Source organism: Bos grunniens, chromosome 9, assembly GCF_055505025.1.
Source record: "Bos grunniens cultivar Pamir isolate PY7600 chromosome 9, Bosgru_T2T1.0, whole genome shotgun sequence".
NCBI classification, from domain to species: Eukaryota; Metazoa; Chordata; class Mammalia; order Artiodactyla; family Bovidae; genus Bos; species Bos grunniens.
Window position 1 is genome coordinate 40,844,801 of NC_141173.1, and position 23,854 is coordinate 40,868,654.

General features: G+C 39.7%; 1 protein-coding gene across 3 annotated transcripts in view; it reads left to right on the forward strand.

The window, feature by feature from the left end:
* The window catches only part of METTL24 (methyltransferase like 24), a 130,811-nt gene that overhangs the window by 68,240 nt on the left and 38,717 nt on the right, over positions 1-23,854 (forward strand). For 2 of the 3 annotated variants that reach the window (XM_086317365.1, XM_086317366.1), the window contains exon 4: positions 2,602-2,830. In XM_086317365.1, coding sequence (XP_086173491.1) covers positions 2,602-2,830 — 229 coding nt within the window. Of the gene's footprint in view, positions 1-2,601; positions 2,831-4,806; positions 4,876-23,854 lie in introns of all 3 variants that reach the window. The other variant, XM_086317364.1, reaches the window with a different exon arrangement.

Genomic DNA, 23,854 nt, shown 5'->3' on the forward strand with positions numbered 1-23,854 from the left:
TGGAGCACCCAAAAATAAAGTCTGAACTGTTTCCACTGTTTCCCCATCTATTTCCCATGAAGTGATGGGACTGGATGCCATGATCTTAGTTTTCTGAATGTTGAGGTTTAAGCCAACTTTTTCACTCTCCTCTTTCACTTTCATCAAGAGGCTTTTTAGTTCCTCTTCACTTTCTGCCATAAGAGTGGTGTCATCTCCATATCTGAAGTTATTGATATTTCTCCCGGCAGTCTTGATTCCAGCTTGTGCTTCCTCCAGCCCAGCGTTTCTCATGATGTACTCTGCATATAAGTTAAATAAGCAGGGTGACAATATACAGCCTTGACGTACTCCTTTTCCTATTTGGAACCAGTGTGTTGTTCCATGTCCAGTTCTAACTGTTGCTTCCTGACCTGCATACAGGTTTCTCAAGAGACAGGTCAGATGGTCTGGTATTCCCATCTCTTTAAGAAATTTCCACAGTTTATTGTGATCCACACAGTTGTGGTATCTATTGCTTCCCTAATAGCTCAGTTGGTAAAGAATCTGCCCACAATGCAGGAGACCTTGGTTCAATTCCAGAGTTGGGAAGATCTCCTGGAGAAGGGATAGGCTACCCAATCCAGTATTCTTGAGCTTCCCTTGTGGCTTAGCTAATAAAGAATGTGCCTGCAAGGCAGAAGACCTGGGTTTGATCCCTGAGTTAGGAAGATCCCCTGGAGAAGGGTACCCACTCCAGTATTCTGGCCTGGAGAATTCCATCGGACTGTATAGTCAATGGGGTCACAAAGAGTTGGACGTGACTTAGTGACTTTCACTTTTACTATTGCAACTCTTGGATTTACATTTAATGCCAGGTTTGTCAGTTAGCTATTGCTGTGTAACAAGTCACTCTAAAACTCAGTAGCTTAAAACCATTATTTATTATTGTTTATATGTCTGCAAATCAGTTGAATTTCAATCGATCCAGGTTAGGTTCAGCTGAGAGACTCTACTTCAGGCTGAGATGGCTGAGGGCAGCTCTGTGTTTCATAGAAGGTCAGTGGATTGTCTGGGGCAGCTCTGCTTCTTGTTTTTAGTTTCTTTTCTGAGCCCAGCAAACTATCCAGTATGTTTTTTTAATCACAATAATGGTACAAGAGAGTAAACTAAAGTGCTCAAAGCCTAGGATCAGGACTAGCATCATGTCCCTTTCTTCTAAAATGCAAGTCACATAGTCAAGCCAAAAAATCCAGGGGCAAGAAAGGACACTCCATCCATGGTGAGCATGGCAGTAGTGTGGATGAAGGGGTGAAGAGTTAGGCCCAGCAAGTCAGCTTGCAACCCCAGATTAGATAATGAACAAACTGGGAAAAAGCTCAGATAGAGACTATGGTGGTCTGAGCTGTGTGGGCTCAGGAGGAGGTTCAATACAGGAAACAGGATCTCTTGGGTAGAAGGAATGGGAGTGTTTGTGAGAAGAGTGCTGAATCTTTTTCTAGCCAAAATTGTCAAGTGAATTAGAGCTGAAGAATAGCAGAAGGCTGATATGACATGGGTCCAATGAGAATGAAGCGATGTAGTGGGAATAAAGGGAAAGAAAGAACAAGGCAAATAGAGTATTAAGAATGTCTAGGTGGAAGATCTCTGTACTGAAGACTTATTTTGGTTAACTAAATTGTCATCTAATGAGCTTATATATTTCCAAATGATAAAATAGTCTAAAATAGTAGAGTCTAAGAGAATGATGCATTTCTGCACTGGGTTCAAGATTGGCCAATGCATTACTGGTACTTGGCGATCTTGGTATCTTTAATCACATCTTTTGGGCACATTTGGGCAGAAAAGTCATACTTACTATTAAAAAAATCATCCTCTCTTGGTTAATTTAATGTTTTTCATTCAAAATAATGATTTAATCAAAGCTATGAATCTTACATCACTAAGTAAGAAATATTTCTCAGTAAATTAGAAATTTGTAAGTATATGAATATTCCACAATGTGTTACCTAACTGGGTGCTTAAGTACAATTAATTCCAAATTTCTTCCCCTCGCTTGAGTGAATTGAGGTGATATACCTCTTTTGCTTCTTGAGTACCAGATTCAGTAGAACCACAGACGTCTGCCTTTTTTCTTTAACTGTGCTATTTAAAATACACCCCATTTCTAAAGAAAGCAGCTGTTGTTTTAATTCAAACTGCATGCACAGCACCATGGCCATCACAAGGAAGACAAATTACCTTGTTAGCAGAATGCACCTCTCCCTAAGGGAACTGATGCTTGGACTTTTTATTTTTGACATATTCTGAGAATATCTTCTGAGACGACTAGATAGTCTTTGTTTCATTGATACTATAGCTTATATCTTTAAAAAAATCAATTTGATATGCTTTTACACGTTTGAACATGTGATTCTCTAGTCTGCATTTGGCACCTAATTTCTCTCTTTTATCCAGAAGCTTTTAGCGTTAATGCTTTTTGTGAAGGAAGGTTTATTGAATGTGTATAACCAGCCATGTTCTAAAATAGGAGAAGGCTTGATATGGCTAAGAAAGTTGGCCTCGGCACTATCGTTTCTGTCAGTTAACACTTTTTGTTCATTATATTTTTTTTGTTACTGATTTCTGTCCTCTTTCTTTCAGCCTAGGAAGTGATGATACCCATTTTGAGGTTGGCATGGCCAGCAATGGATGTGAAGTCCATCGTTTTGATCCTAGTGTTAAATCAGCTCATGTTCTGGAAAGTGAGCGTCTTTGGTTTCACCGTTTGTCCATCGATTGGCGGGACCCCCATCCAGCTGTTGCTGCCCAAAAGCCGTATGGCAACACCAGAAAACTGGGAGCCATTTTGAATGAATTTGGGCATCACAAGGTCAGATGTTTCATTTGATTTCATAGTTAAAGTGAACAAACTCATAAGCTGTTAGCTTGTTTTTTTAATGCAAATCAAGGATTGGATAGTTGAAAGTTCAGTTTTAACCTTATTATTATTTATAGAGTCTGCTCTGTAGATATAATATTTTGGCAAGGATAGAGATATTTAAATTGATTTCAAGGTTTTAGTTGCTGTTGAGTAGTGCTTAAGGTTTTGACCAAGACTCAGCAAGGAGAATAAGAAACTAACTCTGATGGTGGGCTCAAGAGTACCGTTTCCATTTGGCAATTGATTTTAAATTTCCAGACAGAGCAAACTACTTATATCTGCTTCAAATACAAAAAGTAATCAGAGCCAGGTTTATGTTTGATAAGAGATTGCTTGTGTATCATGTTTCTCACTGTTGTAACAATGATTTTGGGTCTCCAGGCTCTTAAAGGTCAGAAGATATGTGTAGCTTTGATTAAAATGTACTTTGTAAAACTGAATGGATATTATGTGTATTGCAACTGATACAATTATATCAAAAGATGTCAAATCTCTATAAATATTGTATTGTGAATGGATAGCAAAAGGAAACTTTATCTTTGAACTGTGTTTTTTGAAAGCAGTTTTTAGTGTAAATGTGACCAACCACATTCTGTACGTAGATGCTAGAGAAATTCTCCTGAGTGTAGTTGTTTTGCATTTGATTGGCAACCCTTCTTGGGCTTAGCCTCCCTTGGCTTATTATCCCCAGAGATGGCATGTAATTTAGGACATGCCAGAATGGGTGTTCCTGAGACACAGTATATATATGGAATTCAATTTTAAACTTGAATTGGCTGCTTGATCTTTAATAAAAAGACTTCCTCTGCATTGTTCTTTTTCCTTCCCTTCCCCCTCTTCTTCAGCCTCCTCTTTTAAAAAAATCCAAAAAACAGAAAAAACTTTCTTTAATTGGACAGCAGGAACTTCTTCAAGAACAACTTCAAAGAATTTTGTGTTCTTTTAACATGTGTTTTGAATTTTGTGTTTGTATTTTGATTTGCCATTGAGAGAAACTAGCATGGTAGTAGTTAGGAGCCTTAATGAAACACATATAGGAGTTTGGGGATAAAAATCTTTGAACAGAACCCAAAGAAGTGAAAGCATTTTTCAGAATATTATTTTGTTTTTGCTGTTTGTTACCTTCATAGATGGTTTTTTTTTTTTTTTTTTGGTGGCTGAAGATTATTGCCTTGACCCTTTGACATGTCAACTCTAGATTGTTCAAAGAGCTAACTACTCATTCTTTGCATTCATCTAGGAGTCTTACTGCTCCGCCTTCATGCTTTTTATACCCTGGTCCTCCACCCCCATTCTTCAAAGAAAAGACTGAGTGTCTAGAGGTGAAACACAAAGCCATTTTGCTTTTTTTGATAATATTTTAGCCAAAGATTTGGTAAATGTGAGGCTAAAATGAGACTTCAAAAAGTGATCTGTGGATATAATTTATCTATGCCACATATTGTATGAAAAATGTCTACGAGGTAGGCACCTGAATTGTTTCACTCCATGGGAGCTGCAGTGGGCAAACCTTTATGCTGTAGATAAAATATCATGCCTCTTATAACACTGCTTCTCACACAGAAGAAATATTTACAGAGACTCCTAAAAAGGAAAAATGTTTTAAAGGATTTTTTTTATATTCCTAGGGCTATTATTTTTATTGAAAACACTAATAATGACATGTAAAAATTATTAAGGTGGTAATTTTATGTTATGTGCATTTTACCACAAAAAAAAAAAAAATGGAGGAAAGAAAACCCCATAAATAATGAAAGTGATCTGGCTCACAATTGCCATGTATGTATTTTCCCCTTAAAAAAAAACATCCCTTGTTGAAAATTTAAAAGATACTGATATTCTTTCATAAAGATTTTTTTTGGGTAAATGCTTTAAAACAAAAACAACAAAATCTAAAGCCATTGGTGAATGATTGCTTCCATTAGGAACATGCTTCTAGGAGCTACGTGGTGCCAGATAAAAGGAAACCTCGGTTCTGGCCTGCAGCAGACAAGGTCGGTTTTCATTTTTCAGCATGTGTACAGACCCTGATAAATAGGATGTATCTCTGGCAGGGAAAACAAATAGGAAAAACACACTAAAAAATGTCAGTGTGTTTGCCTTGCCTCCTTCACTTATTTTTCCTGAAAGTGACTATAGAAACCAAAGGGGTTTTGTTATTTTGTTTTCACTTCATGACTTTAAAATATCTCATATAGTTTTGTGATTTTTCCATTTTAGGCGGTTATTTTTCTTATCTTTAATACCTAGATTCTAGTCACTCAGGCAAAAATGTAGGCAAAAATGAAAGGCAGAGTCTTAAGATGGTGACAGTAAGATGCATATGGCTTTCATACTGCTTTTAAAACTCTCTGGTAATTTTAACTTCAAACCGTAAATCAAAAAACCTTTCTAAAGCATCAAGTGAGAAGCAGCTGCATCAGCAAAAGCATGTGCATGAGAAGCCCAGTCTGTCAGGGAATAATATCACCTGGATTTAGCATTATTTGGAATGATTAACTGTCTGCTTTTGGCTGAGTGCTTATTGCTGTAACTATGCATCCAAATTTTTCCGGAATGTGATTAGAAATATCGAATCTGAGGTTTCTGCTTATATTAATCATAAGACTTTATTACACAGAGTATCCCTAAATGATCCAGGCTGGTTAATGAGAAATTATTTTCAGTCATAATCATGCTGATAATAATATGAATAACAGGACTGCATTAGAGCTTACCTTTGTAAGACTCATTACTCTAGGTTTGAGGCATGGGTTCTCAAGCAAGTCATTTAACCTTTCTGGCCCTCAATTTGATTGTCAATAAAATGGGGACAATGATACTACCTAAATGGATTGTTTCTGAGAATTAGAGCAGAGAACACAGGGTGAAAACTTCCAGCAGAGTGCCTGGAGTGAATTTGTCATTTGATTGTAAATTGAAATTATTTATTAATAATTTCAGTAAGTTTTTTCATTAATTTATTTTTTATTGAAGGATAATTGCTTTACAGAATTTTGCTGTTTTCTGTCAAACCTCAACATGAATCAGCCATAGGTATACATATATCCCCTCCTTTTTGAACCTCCCTCCCATCTTCCTCCCCATGCCACCCCTCTAATAATTTCAGTAAGTTTTTACTAAATTTTATAGAAGCTTTTTTACCTTTCTTTGTTCCAGGGAAAATATATCAGTGATTTCTCTGGAAATTGCTAACTGCACCTAATGCTAGTTACGAGTTTTTTTTTTTTTTTTTTTTTTAATGAAATCTTTGTGTGAAATTGAAGGGAATTGGTCCTCCAGATTTGGTCATAGACTATTCTTGTTAACTGACTCAGGGCACCAAACAGCTTTGCTGGTGATTGTATAGAAAGTAAATACTGTGCTGTATGCAAGTGAAAGAAGCTGCTGAGAAGTAATACAGAGCTGATGTAGACCTTGTGGCTGGGGATACCAGTCAGGTGATGAAGCTGGAGCTGGACTTCCTGCCTGTTCAGCCCTGGCAGGTAAGTCCTCCCTTACCCAGGACTCTGTCCCCAAGGTTGTGTGTTGCCTTGGACTCTGAAGGGAATGCCACTTTCTGCTTCCCTGGGCAGAGAGCCTGCCATTAATTACAAAACAACAGTTCTGTTGTGTGGTTGGTGCTGTGTTTAAGAGAATACAAACTTTGAAATTAAACCACAGAAAGATTCCCTTTACTTCTTGCTTATCGAGTTTGCACATATAAGCAATATGTCGATACTCCGCTACCCTGAAATGCTTATTAGGAATACTGTTCCTGCTTTGGTGTTGGAAATGGAAAATGATAGACACTTTCAGGAAAAACATTCCACCATGTGTATATATTATGTCTCTTTTTATTTCTAGAAATCCCTTTTGCCTTAAGTTCTGTTTTGTCTGCTGTTGATTCTGCCATACAAACTTTTTTTGGGGGAGGGGGGTTAGTTTTATATGAAATGCTATTATAGAGTCCTTTATTTTCATATTTTTTAGATACAGTTTTAGTTTGTGTACAGCCTGTTGTTATTGTTTTCCAGTCAGTAAGTCGTGTCTGACTCTTTGTACTGCAGCACGCCAGGCTTCCCTGTCCTTCACGATCTCTAGGAGTTTGCTCAAATTCATGCCCATTGAATCAGTGATGCTGTTTAACCATCTTATCCTCTGCTGTCACCTTCTCCTCTTGCCCTCAGAAGACCAGCATCAGGGTCTTTTCCAATGAGTCAGTTCTTCGCGTCAGGTGGCCAAAGTATTGGAGCTTCAGCTTCAGCATCACTCCTTCCAATGAATATTCAGGGTTGATTTCCTTTAGGATTGACTGGTTTGATCTCCTTGCTGTCCAAGGGACTTCAAGAATTTTCTCCAGCACCATAATTTGAAAGCATCACTTATTCGGCGCTCAGTTTTCTTTATGGTCCAGCTCTCACATCCACACCTCTCTACTGGAAAAATCATAGCTTTGATTCTATGGACCTTTGTTGGCAGAGTGATGTCTCTGTTTTTTATTTATTTATTTTTTTAGAATTAAAAAAATTTTTTTTTTAATTTTACAATATTGTATTGGTTTTGCCATGCATCAACATGAATCTGCCCCGAGTGTACACATGTTCCCCATCCTGAACCCCACCCCCTTCCCTCCCCCTCTGTTTTTTAATATGCTGTCTAGGTTTGTCATAGTTTTCCTTCCAAAGAACATCTTTTAATTTCATGGCCAAGTCATCGCCCACAGTGATTTTGGACCCTAAGAAAATAAAATTTGTCACTGCTTCCACTGTTTCCCCTTCTATTTGCCATAAAGTGATGGAGCCGGATCCCATGATCTTAGTTTTTTGAATATTGAGTTTCAAATCAGCTTTTTCACTCTCCTATTTCACCCTCATCAAACTGCTCTTTAGTTCCTCTTCACTTTCTGCCATTAGAGCGGTATCATCTGCATATCTGAGGTTGTTGATATTTGTCTCGGCAATCTTGATTCCAGCTTGTGATTCATCCATCCCAGCACTTCACGTGATGTACTCTGCATATTGGGATTTCCTGATAGCTCAGCTGGTAAAGAATCCACCTGTAATGCAGGAGACCTGGGTTTGATCCCTGGGTTGGGAAGATCCCCTGGAGAAAGGAATGGCTACCCATTCTAGTATTCTGGCCAGGAGAATTCCATGGACTGTGTAGTCCATGGGGTTGCAGAGTTGGACACGACTGAACAACTTTCACTTTCACTCTGCATGTAAGTTCAATAAGCAGGGGGACAAATATACAGCCTTGTCATACTCCTTTCTCAGTTTTGAACTAGTCTGTTGTTCCATGTCCGATTCTAACTGTTGTTCCTTGACCCACACACAGGTTTCTCAGGAGACAGATAAGGTGGTCTGGTATTCCCATCTCTTTAAGAATTTTCCACAATTTGTTGTGATCCACACAGTCAAAGGCTTTAGCATAGTCAGTGAAGCAGAAGTAGATGTTTTTCTGGAATTCTCTTGCTTCTTCTATGATTCAGCGGATGTTGGCAATTTGATCTTTGGTTCCTCTGCCTTTTCTGAAACCAGCTTGTACATCTGGAAGTTCTTAGTTCACATAGTGCTGAAGCTTAGCTTGAAGGATTTTGAGCATAACCTTGCTAGCATATGAAATGAACACAATTGTATAGTAGTTTGAACATCTTTGACATTGTCCTTCTTTGGGATTAGAATGAAAACTGACCTTTTCCAGTCCTCTGGTCACTGCTGAGTTTTCAAAATTTGCTGGCATATTTACTGCAGCATTTTAATAGCATCATGCTTTAGGATTTGAAATAGCTCAGCTGGAATTCCATCACCTCCACTAGCTTTGTTTTAGTAATGCTTCCTAAGTCTCACTTGACTTCACACTCCAGGGTGTCTGTCTCTAGGTGAGTGACCACACCATCATGATTATCTGGGTTGTTAAGTTCTTTTTTGTATAGTTCTACTGTGTATTCTTGCCACCTTTTCTTAATCTCTTCTTCTTCTTCTAGGTCCTGGCCATTTCTGTCTTTTACTGTGCCTATCTTTTCATGAAATTTTCCCTTGATATCTCCAGTTTTCTTGAAGAGATCTCTAGTATTTCACATTCTATTGTTTTCCTCTATTTCTTTGGATTGTTTGCTTAAGAAGGTTTTCTTTTCTCTCTTTACTATTCTCTGGAACTCTGTGTTCATTTGGATATATTTTTCCCTTTCTCCTTTGCCTTTCACTTCTCTTCTTTCCTCAAATATTTTTAAGGCCTCCTCAGACAACCATTTTGCCTTCTTGCATTTTTTTTTCCCTTTGGATGGTTTTGGTCATCGCCTGCTGTATAGTGTTATGAACCACCATCCATAGTTCTTCAGGGACTCTGTCAGATTTAATCCTTTGAATTTATTTGTCACTTCTACTATATAATCATAAGGGATTTGATTTGGTCATAATGGAATGGCCTAGTGGTTTGCCTACTTTCTTCAACTTAAGCCTGAATTTTGCAGTAAGGAGGTGATAATCTGAGCCACAGTCAGCTCCAGGTCTCATTTTTGCTGACTATATAGAGCTTCTTCATTTTTGGCTGCAAGGAATATAATCAATCTGATTTTGGTATTGACCATCTGGTGATGTTTATGTGTAGAGTTGTCTCTTGTGTTATTGGAAGAGCATGTTTTCTATGACCAGTGTGTTCTCTTGACAAAACTCTGTTAGACTTTGCCCTGCTTTATTTTGTACTCTGAGAAGAAACTTCCATGTTACCCAGGTATCTCTTGACTTCCTGCTTTTGCCCTAAACATACTTAAAATTTAGTCAGACTGTTCAACAAAATTAATTTACTCTCTCAATGAAGTAATGTTCCAGTTATTGTTTTGGTTGGCTGTTTTTCATCATTTGATTTTGTGTGTATTTTCAAGTTCAGTCTGTTAGCTCATTTTCAGTGGAAAGTTTTTGGTTTGGTTTTGCTTTTTTCTTTACTTTTTTGTTCCACCCTTCTCTGCCTAGTGATTTTACAATAGCCTTCAGGACCCGGTCTTATATGAGCATCTGGGGGCTCCTGCTTCTTCAGTGTTAATGGGAATATCCAGTTACTGAATCGTCTGGACCTGGCTCATTTGCTGTTTGTAAGAGTGAGTTTGTCTTCTCTTACTTCCCTAGACCAATGACTAGTTTTAAGCCATAGCCCCAGTTAGTGGTTTTCAGCAGTTTATTTTGGTCTCCTTTCTGAGTCCAGGGAACTCCACTTCAGCCTTTGGCTTGAATCAGTGAATGTGGCTCAGCTGCTTTGTCATGGAAGTACTTTTAGTTTCTGTTCTTTGTAGGAGATGCACCCCAGGACCTCTGCTACCTGCTTTATGGCAGAGCCCAGTATGTCCCGGCTTCAGTCCTGCTTACTGCTCTATGTTCTGGTCCCTGGAGATGTTCACCTTGTTTTTGAGCCCTGCTTTGATCTTTCTGTCCCCTCCCTCCCTTAGCATTCTCTTTTTTGCTTTGTGTTTGGTACAACGGGGAGGGTGTGCATCTTGCCTTCATTTTTTTTTTTTTAACTGATTCACCTTCCTTCCTTAGAATTACCTACAGAAATAGTATCTACCAACTCAATAGTCAACTGTTCCAGTTGTTTTCCTATATACATTAAAAATGCCTTAATAAAAGATTTTGAAATGCTTATTTATATTGCCTCCAATCATATTCTGTACCAATGTTTCTTGTATATTATTATGTATGTGAACCACCTGGAGAATCTAATGAAAAAGTAGATGTTGACTTAGGAGGTTTGGGGTGAGGTCCGAGACTCTGTATTTCTAGGACGCTCCCAGACAATGCTGATCCTGCTGATTAGGGACCATACATTGAGTAGCAATGTCTGCACCACAGTCTGAGAAACACAGGAGCAGAGGGTATTGACAGTAAATGTCATCGCTCGGACCCGAGCCTCTCTGTGCTCTCCGATGTCCTCTCGCTCTAGCCTGAGTCCTTACCCAGGGTGGAGTGAGGCACATCCATCCTCCAGGTCATTTTCTCCCTATGCCAGCCTATTATACCAGCTTTCTGTACTAGACATGCTGTTTTTCTGGGACAAATTTTTTCTCAGGAGAAATTTTTTCTTCTCCTTCATGAAAATGTCACCTGGTCATCTGCTATACCCGTGCAAGGCCCAGACACACCTGAGTCCTAGATGGCTAATGGCATTAGCCTGCAGGTGGACTTCTGCTTCTCAGGCGTGTGCTCCCATCTAAACTGTGTATCCAAGATACCCTTTGTTGTATATCGCCCCATCCTGACTAGTGAAGTGCTCAGGAAATATATCCTTGTCCACCTGACTTTCTCCCTGGTACCTTTCTAAATAAAACAGGCAGGATATCAAAATTTGAATAATTTTCCTTTTCCTACAACCTACTATGGAATTAATCAGTAGCAGCATGAGCATCCAGAGGCTTTAGTCACTGATATTTCAAAAGAACATTTGGATGGAAAACTGCATGGAAACAAGATATGCTGTGATAAAGGTAGAAGTCCAGGTGATTCTTTTACGGTCCAGAGGAATCTTAGACTTGTTTATAGTCCTTTTATTTCAAAGAGAGATGTGTATCTTTCTGTGTATTTGAAGGCAACTTCATCTTGCAGAATAGCTATTATATTTAATCATGATGGTGCTGTGTTTCTGTGAAATAAGCCAGTGGCAATTTAAGAGTAATGAGTCATTCATGGTACTGAATTGCGATTTGAAATGCAGAGACATCTTTCTTCCTCCATCAATCTGCAGTGGACCCTAAGGACAAGTCGTTCTGAAGATGTGAGTCGAGAACTTTGTGCACTCAATATTGAGGAAACGAGTTTTGGGTTTTTACCATATTTACTCATCTATAATGGTGAGATTTGCTGTGAAACAAAAAGTCTTGACTCTTCTTAATGATTTTCAAACCACTCAGTGAATCCGGATTGAGCTACAGTTTTTGTTTCCTTAGATGTTCTCTCCTTTGGTTTCCCTTGGCCAAAAGCCATGACTGGAAAGATTGTGTGTGAACAGTGCTCTGGAATCTGGAGACCCACTCTCACCTGTGTAACTACAGGTTCTCAGATTTCAGAACACCAGAAAACAAACCAAAAGTAACAGTAACATGCCACAGAGAATCCAGTCTTCTTAAGGGACCTTGACTCAGATGTCAGACCCAGGACCAAGCTCAGAGATTCTGATTTAGCTAGTCTGGCATGGAGCTCAGGAAATCTGTATTTTTAACCAACCCCACCCCATTCTACCCCAGGTGGTATGAAGATCACCGTTTGAGAAGCCTCCATGGATAGAGAGGACTTCAGAAGCTCAGCTTCCATTTGCAAATCGCTCATCCCCTGCTATGCATAGGATGCTTTAAACAGGAAGGGGGTCCAGATCCTGGCCGTCAGCTTTGGGGGCCACTCCCTGGCTCCTCACTAAGTCTCTGTGGCCTCTGTGCCTTAGTCTTCCTTATTGTAGGGTGAGTGGTACAGATCTCTGCCATTTGAGAAGACTGTCCAGCAAATAAACTGATGCTGGTGATAGAGATGAATGAGGGGTATTCTTGGAGCCAGCTTTGGGACTTTATTTTATAGAGCATTGTGACTGACTCTCGCTCCTTCAAGACTTTCCGAGGGACCTGTTATTATTACCAAAGAGGAAGATTTCACATATGGAGGAAATTAGCCTCCAGAGAGCCGGCATTTGTTTTTCTTTGTTGCTGTGTACCAAGGTTGGCACATTTGTCTGAGAATCTTGCCATTTTGACAACCTTTGGGGAATGAGAGCTAAGTGAATCCTGAGGGAGGCGAGGGAGGCTCTAAGCTCCAGGTGCCCATAAAGGTTTCCTTTTTCATGACTCCTTTCCTAACAGTAGGTCGACAGAGGAATGTTACTACATTTGGCACTATGCAGCTCAGATTCACTAGGTCAGGCAGCTTGGCAAGTTACTTTATGTGTGTTAAAAAATGCTTAATGCCTTTTGACAGTAAGAGAGCCCCAAGAAGTTGCTATCATATTAATGAATCCTCTGAGGGAGAGATTCCTGAACAAATCTGTGAGGTCACACCCAGGTTGGTGATTTCTGCCTCAGGAGCACAGCTATGTCAGCCTCTGAGGTGCCCATGCATAATAAACCACCCATGAAGCTGGCTCCAAGTGCTTGGGGAAAGGTGGTCACGCTTTTAGTTGGAGGTTAGCTGATTTCTTTTTCAGCTGTGAAATATTAGAAAAGGAAATTTTCATTTGCCACTTTTTAGTTAAAAACATAAGGACCTTTTTAAAAAACACAAATTTCCTAGCATGGAGTGGCATTCAACATTTTTGCAATTAAAATGATAATGAAACATTTCTTATAAGAACTTCTCTTTAAAATCAGTGTGATAGGTTCACAGCACAACATTAGAAGGAATTATGTAAAGCAGCCTCTCTGTTCCAAGTTTTATTTTAAGATCTAATTTATTCCAGATTCTGCGGGAAAAAACCATTCATGTGACAAGCCTGCTAACAGATGTCAATTTAGTTTTATAGCACATGCCTGCACTTCAGAGTCAGAAAATGGAGATTATTCTTTTTGCCTCTGTTTATTACATGGTGCAGCTTCATAACATTATGCCCTAGAGGACAGCTGATTAATAACCTAGAGGCAAGCAACTTATCACCTGCTTTCCTCTTCTGCAGTGTTGAGTGTAAGCTTTATTTCATATTACCCTTTTGGATTAAGAGAGGAGCTATAAAAAGCAAAGGTGACAGAAAATGGATTTTTCTATTATAATATCATGTAGGTCAGAAGACAGATTATATTGTAGTGAAGAGAAATAAAAGAAAAAATAAGAATTAATCAACTGAATAGAAGTGAATCTATTTTGTGGTGTTGGTTGATAAAACAAAGTAATTCTATGTGAAAAATGTTATGTCAAAATCAGTCATAGCAAGAACTTTCCACTTCATATATCCAGGGCCCATTTCTCAATATTTACATGGCATAGTAATTATTGGTTTATATGTTACACTTCTCTTCACATTCCCATCTGTCCAGTCCATCCATCCATTTATCCATTCCTCCATCTGTCTATCTAATAAATATTAAGCATCTTCTATATGCAAGGATTTGTGCTTAAATAATAAAAATATAGGGACAAACAAGTCTTTTGTTAATTAAAAATTGTTTAAAATTGTAGTGATGTGCAAGGGATGATGCTGTAAAAGTGCTGCACTCAGTATGTCAGTACATTTGGGAAACTCAGCAGGAGCCATAGGACTGCAAAAGGTCAGTTTTCATTTCAATCCTAAAGAAGGGCAATGCCAAAGAATGTTCAAACCACCATACAATTGCGCTCATTTCACATGCTAGCAAAATTATGCTCAAAATTCTTCAAGCTAGGTTTCAGCCTTCTGTGAACTGAGAACTTCCAGATGTACAAGTGGGGTTTAGAAAAGGCAGAAGAACCAGAGATCAAATTGTCAACATTTACTGGGTCATAGAAAAAGCAAGGGAATTCCAGAAAAAACATCTGTTTCATTGACTATGCTAAAGCCTTTGACTCCGTGGATCACAAAAAACTGTGGAAAATTCTTAACAAGATGAGAATACCAGACCGCTGTACTTGTCTTCTGAGAAACCTGTATGCAGGTCAAGAAGCAACAGTTAGAATTGAACATGGAACAAGAGACTGGTTCCAAATGGGAAAGGAGTACATCAAGGCTATATATTGTCACCCTGCTTATTTAGCTTATATGCAGGATACATCATATGAAACATTGGTCCTGGATGAATCACAAGCTGGAATCAAGATTTCAGGGAGAAATATCAGTAACTTCAGATATGCAGATGATACCACTCTAGTGGCAGAAAGTGAAGAGGAACTAAAGAGCCTTTTGATGAGGATGAGAGGAGAATGAAAAAGCTGGCTTGAAACTCAACATTTAAAAAACGAAGATCATGGCATCTGGTCCCATCACTACTTCATGGCAAATAGAAGAGGGAAAAGTGGAAGCAGTGACAGATTTTGTTTTCTTGGGGTCCAAAAGCACTGTGGACAGTGACTGCAGCCATGAAATTAAAAGACGCTTGCTCCTTGAAAAGAAATCTTTGACAAACCTTGATGGCATGTTAAAAAGCAGAGAGATCATCAGAGAGTCTGTGTAGTCAAAGCTATGGTTTTCCCAGTAGTTATGTATGAATGTGAGAGCTGTACCATAAAGAAAGCTCATGTTTACGAATTGTGGTGCTGGAGAAGACTCTTGTGAGTCCCTTGGACTGCAAGGAGATCAAACCAGTCAATTATAAGGAAGTCAACCCTGACTATTCATTGGAAGGACTGATGCTGAAGCTGAAGTTCCAATACTTTGGCCACCTGAGGTGAAGAGCCAGCTCATTGGAAAAGACCCTGATGTTGGAAAAGATTGAAGGCAAAAAGAAAAGGGGGCAGCAGAGGATGAGATGGCTAGATAACATCACTGACTCAGTGGACACAAACGTGGGCAAGCTCTGAGAGAGAGTGAAGAACAGGGAAGCCTGGCGTGCTGCAGTCTGTGCGGTCACAAAGAGTCAGACATGACTTAGCGACTGAACAACAACAATAGAAAATTTACTATCTTAACTATTTTTAAGTAGTGCTGAGTATGTTCACATTGTTGTGAATCTCTAGAACATTTTCATCTTGCACAACTGAAACTTTACACTCATTAAACACAGATTTCCCTCTTCCCCCAGCCCTTGGCAACCACCATCCCACTTCCTGTTTCAATAAATGTAGCTTTGCTAGGTGCCTCTTATAAATGGAATCATACAGTACTTTTCTTTTTGTGACTGTTTTATTTCACTTAGCATAATGTCCTCAAGCATCATTCATATTGTAGCATGTTTCTTTCTTTTTAAAGCTGAATAATCCTTTCTTTTTAAAGCTGCATAATCCTTTGTATGTATATACACAATTTTATTTGTCCCTTTATCTGTCAGTGGACAACTGAGTTTATTTCACCTCTTGCCTATTGTGAGAATGCTCACAGTGAGTGTGCAAATATCTTTTCAAAATCCCGTCTCTAGTTCTTTTGGCTGTAGACCCAGAAATGGAATTGCTGGATCCTGTGGTAATTCTATTTTTAAATTTTTTTGAGAAACTGCCATACAGTTTTTCATAGTGGCTGCACCATTTTACATTTCCATGAACAAGTATCTTAAGATTTAACACATGTCTAAAAAGACAGAAATATGATCCTGTAATGAGTGCTATAAAGAAGTGCAGTGTTCTATGGGGAGTGTTTAATAGAGAAATCCAATCTAATATGCCATTTATTTTTGTATTCCTGATGCCTACAGGTGGAGCAGGGCATGGCAACCCATTCCAGTATTCTTGCTTGGAGAATCCCATGGACAGAGGAGCCTGGTGGGCTACAGTCCATAGGGTCTCACAGAGTCAGACGTGACTGAAGCAACTTAGCAAGTGTGCATGCGTGCACACACATATTGTCTATAGTGGGAACTCCGTAAGTGGTTAGTGGGTGGGAGAGTAGGCCCTGGAGACCATTGGTGATTAGGCCCTTTTCCTTTGTTTCCTTCCTGCTATTCAGCTGCCCTCTGTTCTATGGGAATGGGAATGGAGGTCAGGGAGAGCATTTGTTAACAGATTACTAGCTTTTTCTTGGCTGCCTCTACTGCTCTTTGGTGAGATTATGGAAAACATTTCCCCAGTAATGTTCTTTTTCTTATTCTATGCATCGTCTAATATTCAGAGATGTTGAGATGTTGCCACCAGATATGTCCCTGCCTTTTCTTTGGGGGAGAAAAAGAAAGCTGCCTGAGGATGTCAGATGAAAATGTAGTGGTGTTTGGGAGTCATGGGGTATTCAGGGAGAAATGTTCTTTCTATTCTTAGAACACTGCCTCTATTCCCTAAAGAATTTTATTCTATAAAGATAGCAAGAGGGCCTCTCACTCATTTTCTCATTCCACTAACATTTTGCTCAATTTTGTGCTATTTATAGATATTTTGAATTGAAATTTCATTCTTGAGATTTTTCAAGGAGATTTCAGATATTTAAGATTATATAGGCATTTATATTTGGAGATAAACTTCTGGTTTTTGGTTTTACAGATGGAATCTGTTTATCTTATCCCTAAACCAATGAAAGACATGGTTAATATTCTGTCCAGTTTTTAATTTTGCTAGCAATTGAGGAAGAGAAAGAAGCTGGCTGCCAAAAGTCTTTGGCACAGCTCTTTCCTTAGAAACTTTGTATTGGTTTTATTGTTTGCTATGGCATCATTCTGATGTACTAGAGAGATCCAGTTAGATATCCAGGGGTGTTCTCCCAGTTGCTCTGATCACAGTATTTACATGGAAAACAACATTGATGACATTTTCTGAATGCTGTTTGAGGGTAGGTGGGAGTTTGGGCCATGTTGCCCTGTGGGGAGGGGTCACTGGCTCTCAAGCCCAAAGGACCCTGATACCAGCCTTTTCTCTTGTTGGTTGTGTGAAAGACACAAGCAGATTAAGCCCTCTGAGCCATGTTTTATTTTTCTGTAAAACGAGGATGATAGTACCTTTTATGTGAGATTGTTCGTATTAATGACAGAAGATCTATGAAGAACTTAGCACACAGTGTCTGGGCAGTTGATCCCCAGATAGGGGCTGTTTATTAAATAGTTACTGGGTTGAATAGATTGGAATTGCTTCCCTAGTGGCTCAGACTGTAAAGAATCTGCCTGCAATGCAGGAGATCTGAGTTTGATCCCTGAGTCGAAAAGAGAAGGAAATAGCAACCCATTCAAGTATTCTTGCCTGCAGAGGAGCATGGCTGGCTACAGTCCATAGGGCTGCAAAGAGTCAGACATGACTAAGCAATTAACAGTTTTTTAGGAGCTGTTTTTTAAATAGTTATTGGGTAGAATTGATTTGAATTATTTTAGGCCAATTTTCAAGTACTTAGAATGGAGTATTATAGCATAGATCATTTGGTATATTCAACAGGCAGGGAACACAGCCCCACCCATCAACAGAAAGTTGGATTAAAGATTTACTGAGCATGGCCCCACCCATTAGAACAAGATCTGAACAAGTTTTCCCCACAGTCAGTCTCTCCCATCAGGAAGCTTCCATAAGCCTCTTATCCTTTTCCATCAGAGAGCAGACAGAATGAAAAGCCCATCACAGAAAACTAATCAAACTGATCACATGGACCATAGCCTTGTCTAACTCAATCAAACTATGAGCCATGCTGTGTAGGGCCACCCAAGATGGACAGGTCATGGTGGAGAGTTCTGACAAAACGTGGTCCACTGGAGAAGGGAATGGCAAACCACTTCACGATTCTTGCCTTGAGAACCCCATGAACAGTATGAAAATGCAAAAAGATATGACTCTGAAAGATGAACTCCCAGGTCGGTAGGGGCCCAATATGCTACTGGAGAAGAGTGGAGAAATAACTCCAGAAAGAATGAAGAGACAGAGCCAAAGCAGAAACAACACCCAGTTGTGGATGTGACTGGTGATAGAAATAAAGTCTGATGCTGTAAAGAACAACAGTGCATAGGAACCTGGAATGTTAGGTCCATGAATCAAGGTAAATTGGAAGTGGTCAAACAGGAGATGGTAAGAGTGAACATTGACATTTTAGGAATCAGTGAATTAAAATGGACTGGAACGGGCAAATTTAACTCAGACGACCATTATATCTATGACTGTGGGCAAGAATCCCTTAGAAGAAATGGAGTAGCCCTCATAGTCAACAAAAGTCCGAAATGCAGTACATGGGTGCAATCTCAAAAAAGACAGAATGATCTCTGTTTGTTTCCAAGGCAAACCATTCAGTACCACAGTAATCCAAGTCTAAGCCCTAACCAGTAATACTGAAGAAGTTGAAGGTTAACAGTTCTATGAAGACCTACAAGACCTTCTAGAACTAACACACAAAAAGGATGTCCTTTTCATCATAGGGGACTGGAATGCAAAAGTAGAAAGTTAAGAGGTACCTGGAATAACAGGCAAAATTGTCCTTGGAGTACAAAATGAAGCAGAGCAAAGTCTAGCAGAGTTTTGCCAAGAGAACGCACTGGTCATAGCAAACACCCTCTTCCAACAAAACAAGAGAAGATTCCACACATGGACATCACCAGATGGTCAACACCAAAATCAGATTGATTATATTCTTTGCAGCTAAAGATGGAGAAGCTCTATACAGTCAACAAAAACAAGACCAGGAGCTGATTGTGGCTCAGATCATGAGCTCCTTATTGCCAAATTCAGGCTTAAATGGAAGAAAGTAGGGAAAACCACTAGACCATTCAGGTATGACCTAAATTGAATCCCTTATGATTATACAGTGGAAGTGACAAATAGATTCAAGGGATTAGATCTGACAGACAGAGTGCCTGAAGAACTATGGACGGAGGTTCATGATATTGTACATGAGGCAGTGATCAAGACCATCCCCATGAAAAAGAAATGCAAAAAGACTAAATGGTTGTCTGAAGAGGTCTTACAAATAGCTGAGAAAAGAAGAGATGCTAAAGGCAAAGGAGAAAAGGAAAGATATACCCATTTGAATTCAGAGTTCCAAAAAATAGCAAGGAAAGATAAGAAGGCCTTCCTCAGTGATCAGTGCAAAGAAATAGAGGAAAACAACAGAATGGGAAAGACTAGAGATCTCTTCAAGAAAATTAGAAATACCAAGGGAACATTTCATGAAAAGATGGGCTCAATAAAGGACAGAAATGGTATGGACCTAACAGAAGCTTAAGATATTACGAAGAGGTGGCAAGAACACATAGATCAGATCAGTCTCTCAGTCGTGTCCGACTCTTTGCAACCCCATGAATCACAGCACGCCAGGCCTCCCTGTCCATCACCAACTCCCAGAGTTCACCCACATCCATCGAGTCAGTGATGCCATCCAGCCATCTCATCCTCTGGCGTCCCCTTCTCCTCCTGCCCCCAATCCCTCCCAGCATCAGAGTCTTTTCCAATGAGTAAACTCTTCACATGAGGTGGCCAAACTACTGGAGTTTCAGCTTCAGCATCATTCCTTCCAAAGAAATCCCAGGGCTGATCTGCTTCAGAATGGACTGGTTGGATCTCCTTGCAGTCCAAGGGACTCTCAAGAGTCTTCTCCAACACCACAGTTCAAAAGCATCAATTCTTCGGCGCTCAGCCTTCTTCACAGTCCAACTCTCACATCCATACATGACCACAGGAAAAACCATAGCCTAGACTAGAGGAAACTTTGTTGGCAAAGTAATGTCTCTGCTTTTGAATATGCTATCTAGGTTGGTCATAACTTTCCTTCCAAGAAGTAAGCGTCTTTTAATTTCATGGCTGCAGTCACCATCTGTAGTGATTTTGGAGCCCAGAAAAATAAAGTCTGACACTGTTTCCACTGTTTCCCCATCTATTTCCCGTGAAGTGATGGGACCGGATGCCATGATCTTCGTGTTCTGAATGTTGAGCTTTAAGCCAACTTTTTCACTCTCCACTTTCACTTTCATCAAGAGGCTTTTGAGTTCCTCTTCACTTTCTGCCATAAGGGTGGTGTCATCTGCATATCTGAGGTTATTGATATTTCTCCCAGCAATCTTGATTCCAGCTTGTGCTTCTTCCAGTCCAGCGTTTCTCATGATGTATTCTGCATAGAAGTTAAATAAACAGGATGACAATATACAGCCTTGACGAACTCCTTTTCCTATTTGGAAGCAGTCTGTTGTTCCATGTCCAGTTCTAACTGTTGCTTCCTGACCTACATACAAATTTCTCAAGAGGCAGATCAGGTGGTCTGGTATTCCCATCTCTTTCAGAATTTTCCACAGTTTATTGTGATCCACACAGTCAAAGGCTTTGGCATAGTCAATAAAGCAGAAATAGATGCTTTCTGGAACTCTCTTGCTTTTTCCATGATCCAGTGGATGTTGGCAATTTGATCTCTGGTTCCTCTGCCTTTTCTAAAACGAGCTTGAACATCTGGAAGTTCACGGTTCACATATTGCTGAAGCCTGGCTTGGAGAATTTTGAGCATTACTTTACTAGCGTGTGAGATGAGTGCAATTGTGCGGTAGTTTGAGCATTCTTTGGCATTGCCTTTCTTTGGGATTGGAATGAAAACTGACCTTTTCCAGTCCTGTGGCCACTGCTGAGTTTTCCAAATGTGCTGGCATATTGAGTGCAGCACTTTCACAGCATCATCTTTCAGGATTTGGAATAGCTCAACTGGAATTCCATCACCTCCACTAGCTTTGTTCGTAGTGATGCTTTCTAAGTCCCACTTGACTTCACATTCCAGGATGTCTGGCTCTAGGTCAGTGATCACACCATTGTGATTATCTGGGTCGTGAAGATCTTTTTTGTACAGTTCTTCTGTGTATTCTTGCCATCTCTTCTTAATATCTTCTGCTTCTGTTAGGTCCATACCATTTCTGTCCTTTATTGAGCCCATCTTTGCATGAAATGTTCCTTTGGTATCTCTGATTTTCTTGAAGAGATCCCTAGTCTTTCCCATTCTGTTGTTTTCCTCTATTTCTTTGCATTGATCGCTGAAGAAGGCTTTCTTATCTCTTCTTGCTATTCTTTGGAATTCTGCATTCAGATGTTTATATCTTTCCTTTTCTCCTTTGCTTTTTGCTTCTCTTCTTTTAACTGCTATTTGTAAGGCCTCCCCAGACAGCCATTTTGCTTTTTTGCTTTTCTTTTCCATGGGGATGGTCTTGATCCCTGTCTCCTGTATAATGTCACAAACCTCATTCCATAGTTCATCAGGCACTCTATCTATCAGATCTAGGCCCTTAAATCTATTTCTCACTTCCACTGTATAATCATAAGGGATTTGATTTAGGTCATACCTGAATGGTCTAGTGGTTTTCCCTACTTTCTTCAATTTAAGTCTGAATTTGGCAATAAGGAGTTCATGGTCTGAGCTACAGTCAGCTCCTGGTCTTGTTTTTGCTGACTGTATAGAGCTTTTCCATCTTTGGCTGCAAAGAATATAATCAATCTGATTTTCATGTTGACCATCTCAGAAGAACTATACAAAAAATATCTTAATGACCCAGATAACAATGATGGTGTGATCACTCACCTAGAGCCAGACATCCTGCAATGGGAAGTCAAGTAGGCCTTAGGAAGCATCACTATGAACAAAGCTAGTGGAAGTGATGGAATTCCAGGTAAGCTATTTCAGATCCTAAAGGATGATGCTGTTAAAGTGCTGCACTCAGTATGCCAGCAAATTTGGAAAACTCAGCAGTGGCCACAGGACTGGAAAAGGTCAGTTTTCATTCCAATCCCAAAGAAAGGCAATGTCAAAAAATGTTCAAACTGCTGCACTATTGCACTCATTTCATACATTAGCAAAGTAATGCTCCAAATTCCCTAAGTTAGGCTTCAATAGTATGTGAACTATGAAATTCCAGATGTTCAAGCTGGATTTAGAAAAATCAGAGGAACTAGAGATCAAATCGCTAACATCTGTTGGATCATCGAAAAAGCAAGAGAGTTCCAGAAAAACATCTTTTTCTGCTTTATTGACTATGCCAAAGCCTTTGACTGTGTGGATCACAACAAACTGTGGAAAATTCTTAAAGTGATGGGAATACCAGACCACCTGACCTGCCTCCTGAGAAATCTGTATGCTGGTCTAGAAGAAACAGTTAGAACTAGACATGGAACGACAGACTGGTCCCAAACTGGGAAAGGAGTACATCAAGGCTGTATATTATCACCCAGCTTATTTAACTTATATGCAGAGTACATCATGTGAAGTGCTGGGCTGGATGAAGCACAACCTGGAATCAAGATTGCTGGGAGAAATACATATCATCATGTCATCAGATATGCAGATGACATGACACTTATTTTCAGAAAGACAAGAAGAACTAAAGAACCTCTTGATGAAAGGGAAAGAGGAGAGTGAAAAAGTTGGTTTAAAACTCAACATTCAAAAAGCTAAGATCATGACATCCGGTCCCATCACTTCGTGGCAAATAGATGGGGAAACGATGGAAAGAGTGAGAGATTTTATTTTCTTGGGCTCCAAAATCACTGCAGATGGTGACTGCAGCCATGAAATTAAAAGACATTTGCTCCTTGGAAGAAAAGCTATGACCAACCTGGATAGCATATTCAAAAGCAGAGACATTACTTTGCCGACAAAGTCTGTCTAGTCAAAGCTATGGTTTTTCCAATAGTCATGTATGGATGTGAGAGTTGGACTATGAAGAAAGCTGAGTGCTGAATAATGGATGCTTTTGAACTGTGGTGTTGGAGAAAACTCTTGAGAGTCCATTGGACTACAAGGAGATCAAACCAGTCAATCCTAAAGAAATAAGTTCTGAATATTCATTAGAAGGACTGATGCTGAAGCTGAAACTCCAATACTTTGGCCACCTGATGTGAAGAGGTGACTCATTCATTGGAAAAGACCCTGATGCTGGGAAAGATTGAAGGCAGGAAGTGAAGGGGATGACAGAGGATGAGATTGTTTCGTGGCATCACCGACTGAACGGACAAGAGTTTGAGCAAACTCTGGGAGTCGAGGTCACAAAGAGTTGGACACGACTGAGTGACTGAATGGAACTCAACTGAAGTGGACTGCAAGGAGATCAAACCAGTCAATCTTAATGGAAATCAGTCCTGAATATTCATCGGAAGGACTGATACTGAAATTGAAACTCCAATACTTTGGCCACCTGATGCGAGAGCTGACTCAGAAAAGACCCTGATGCTGGCAAAGATTGAAGACAGGAGGAGAAGGGGACAACAGAGGATGAGATGGTTGGATGGCATCACCAACTCAGTGGACTTGTTTTGAGCAAGCTCCGGGAGTTGGTGATGGACAAGGAATCCTGGTGTGCCGCAGTCTATGGGGTCGCAAAGAGTTGGACACAACTGAGTGACTGAACTGAATTGATTGCTCTCCTGCTTTCCTAGTGATATTGAGGGTATTTCCAATAAGCCAACCATTTACTCCAGAAATTGTTAGAGAGTCAGTATTCTGGATTGGATTTTGGAAGTGTTTAGAACAGCAGCAGTGTAAATCTGA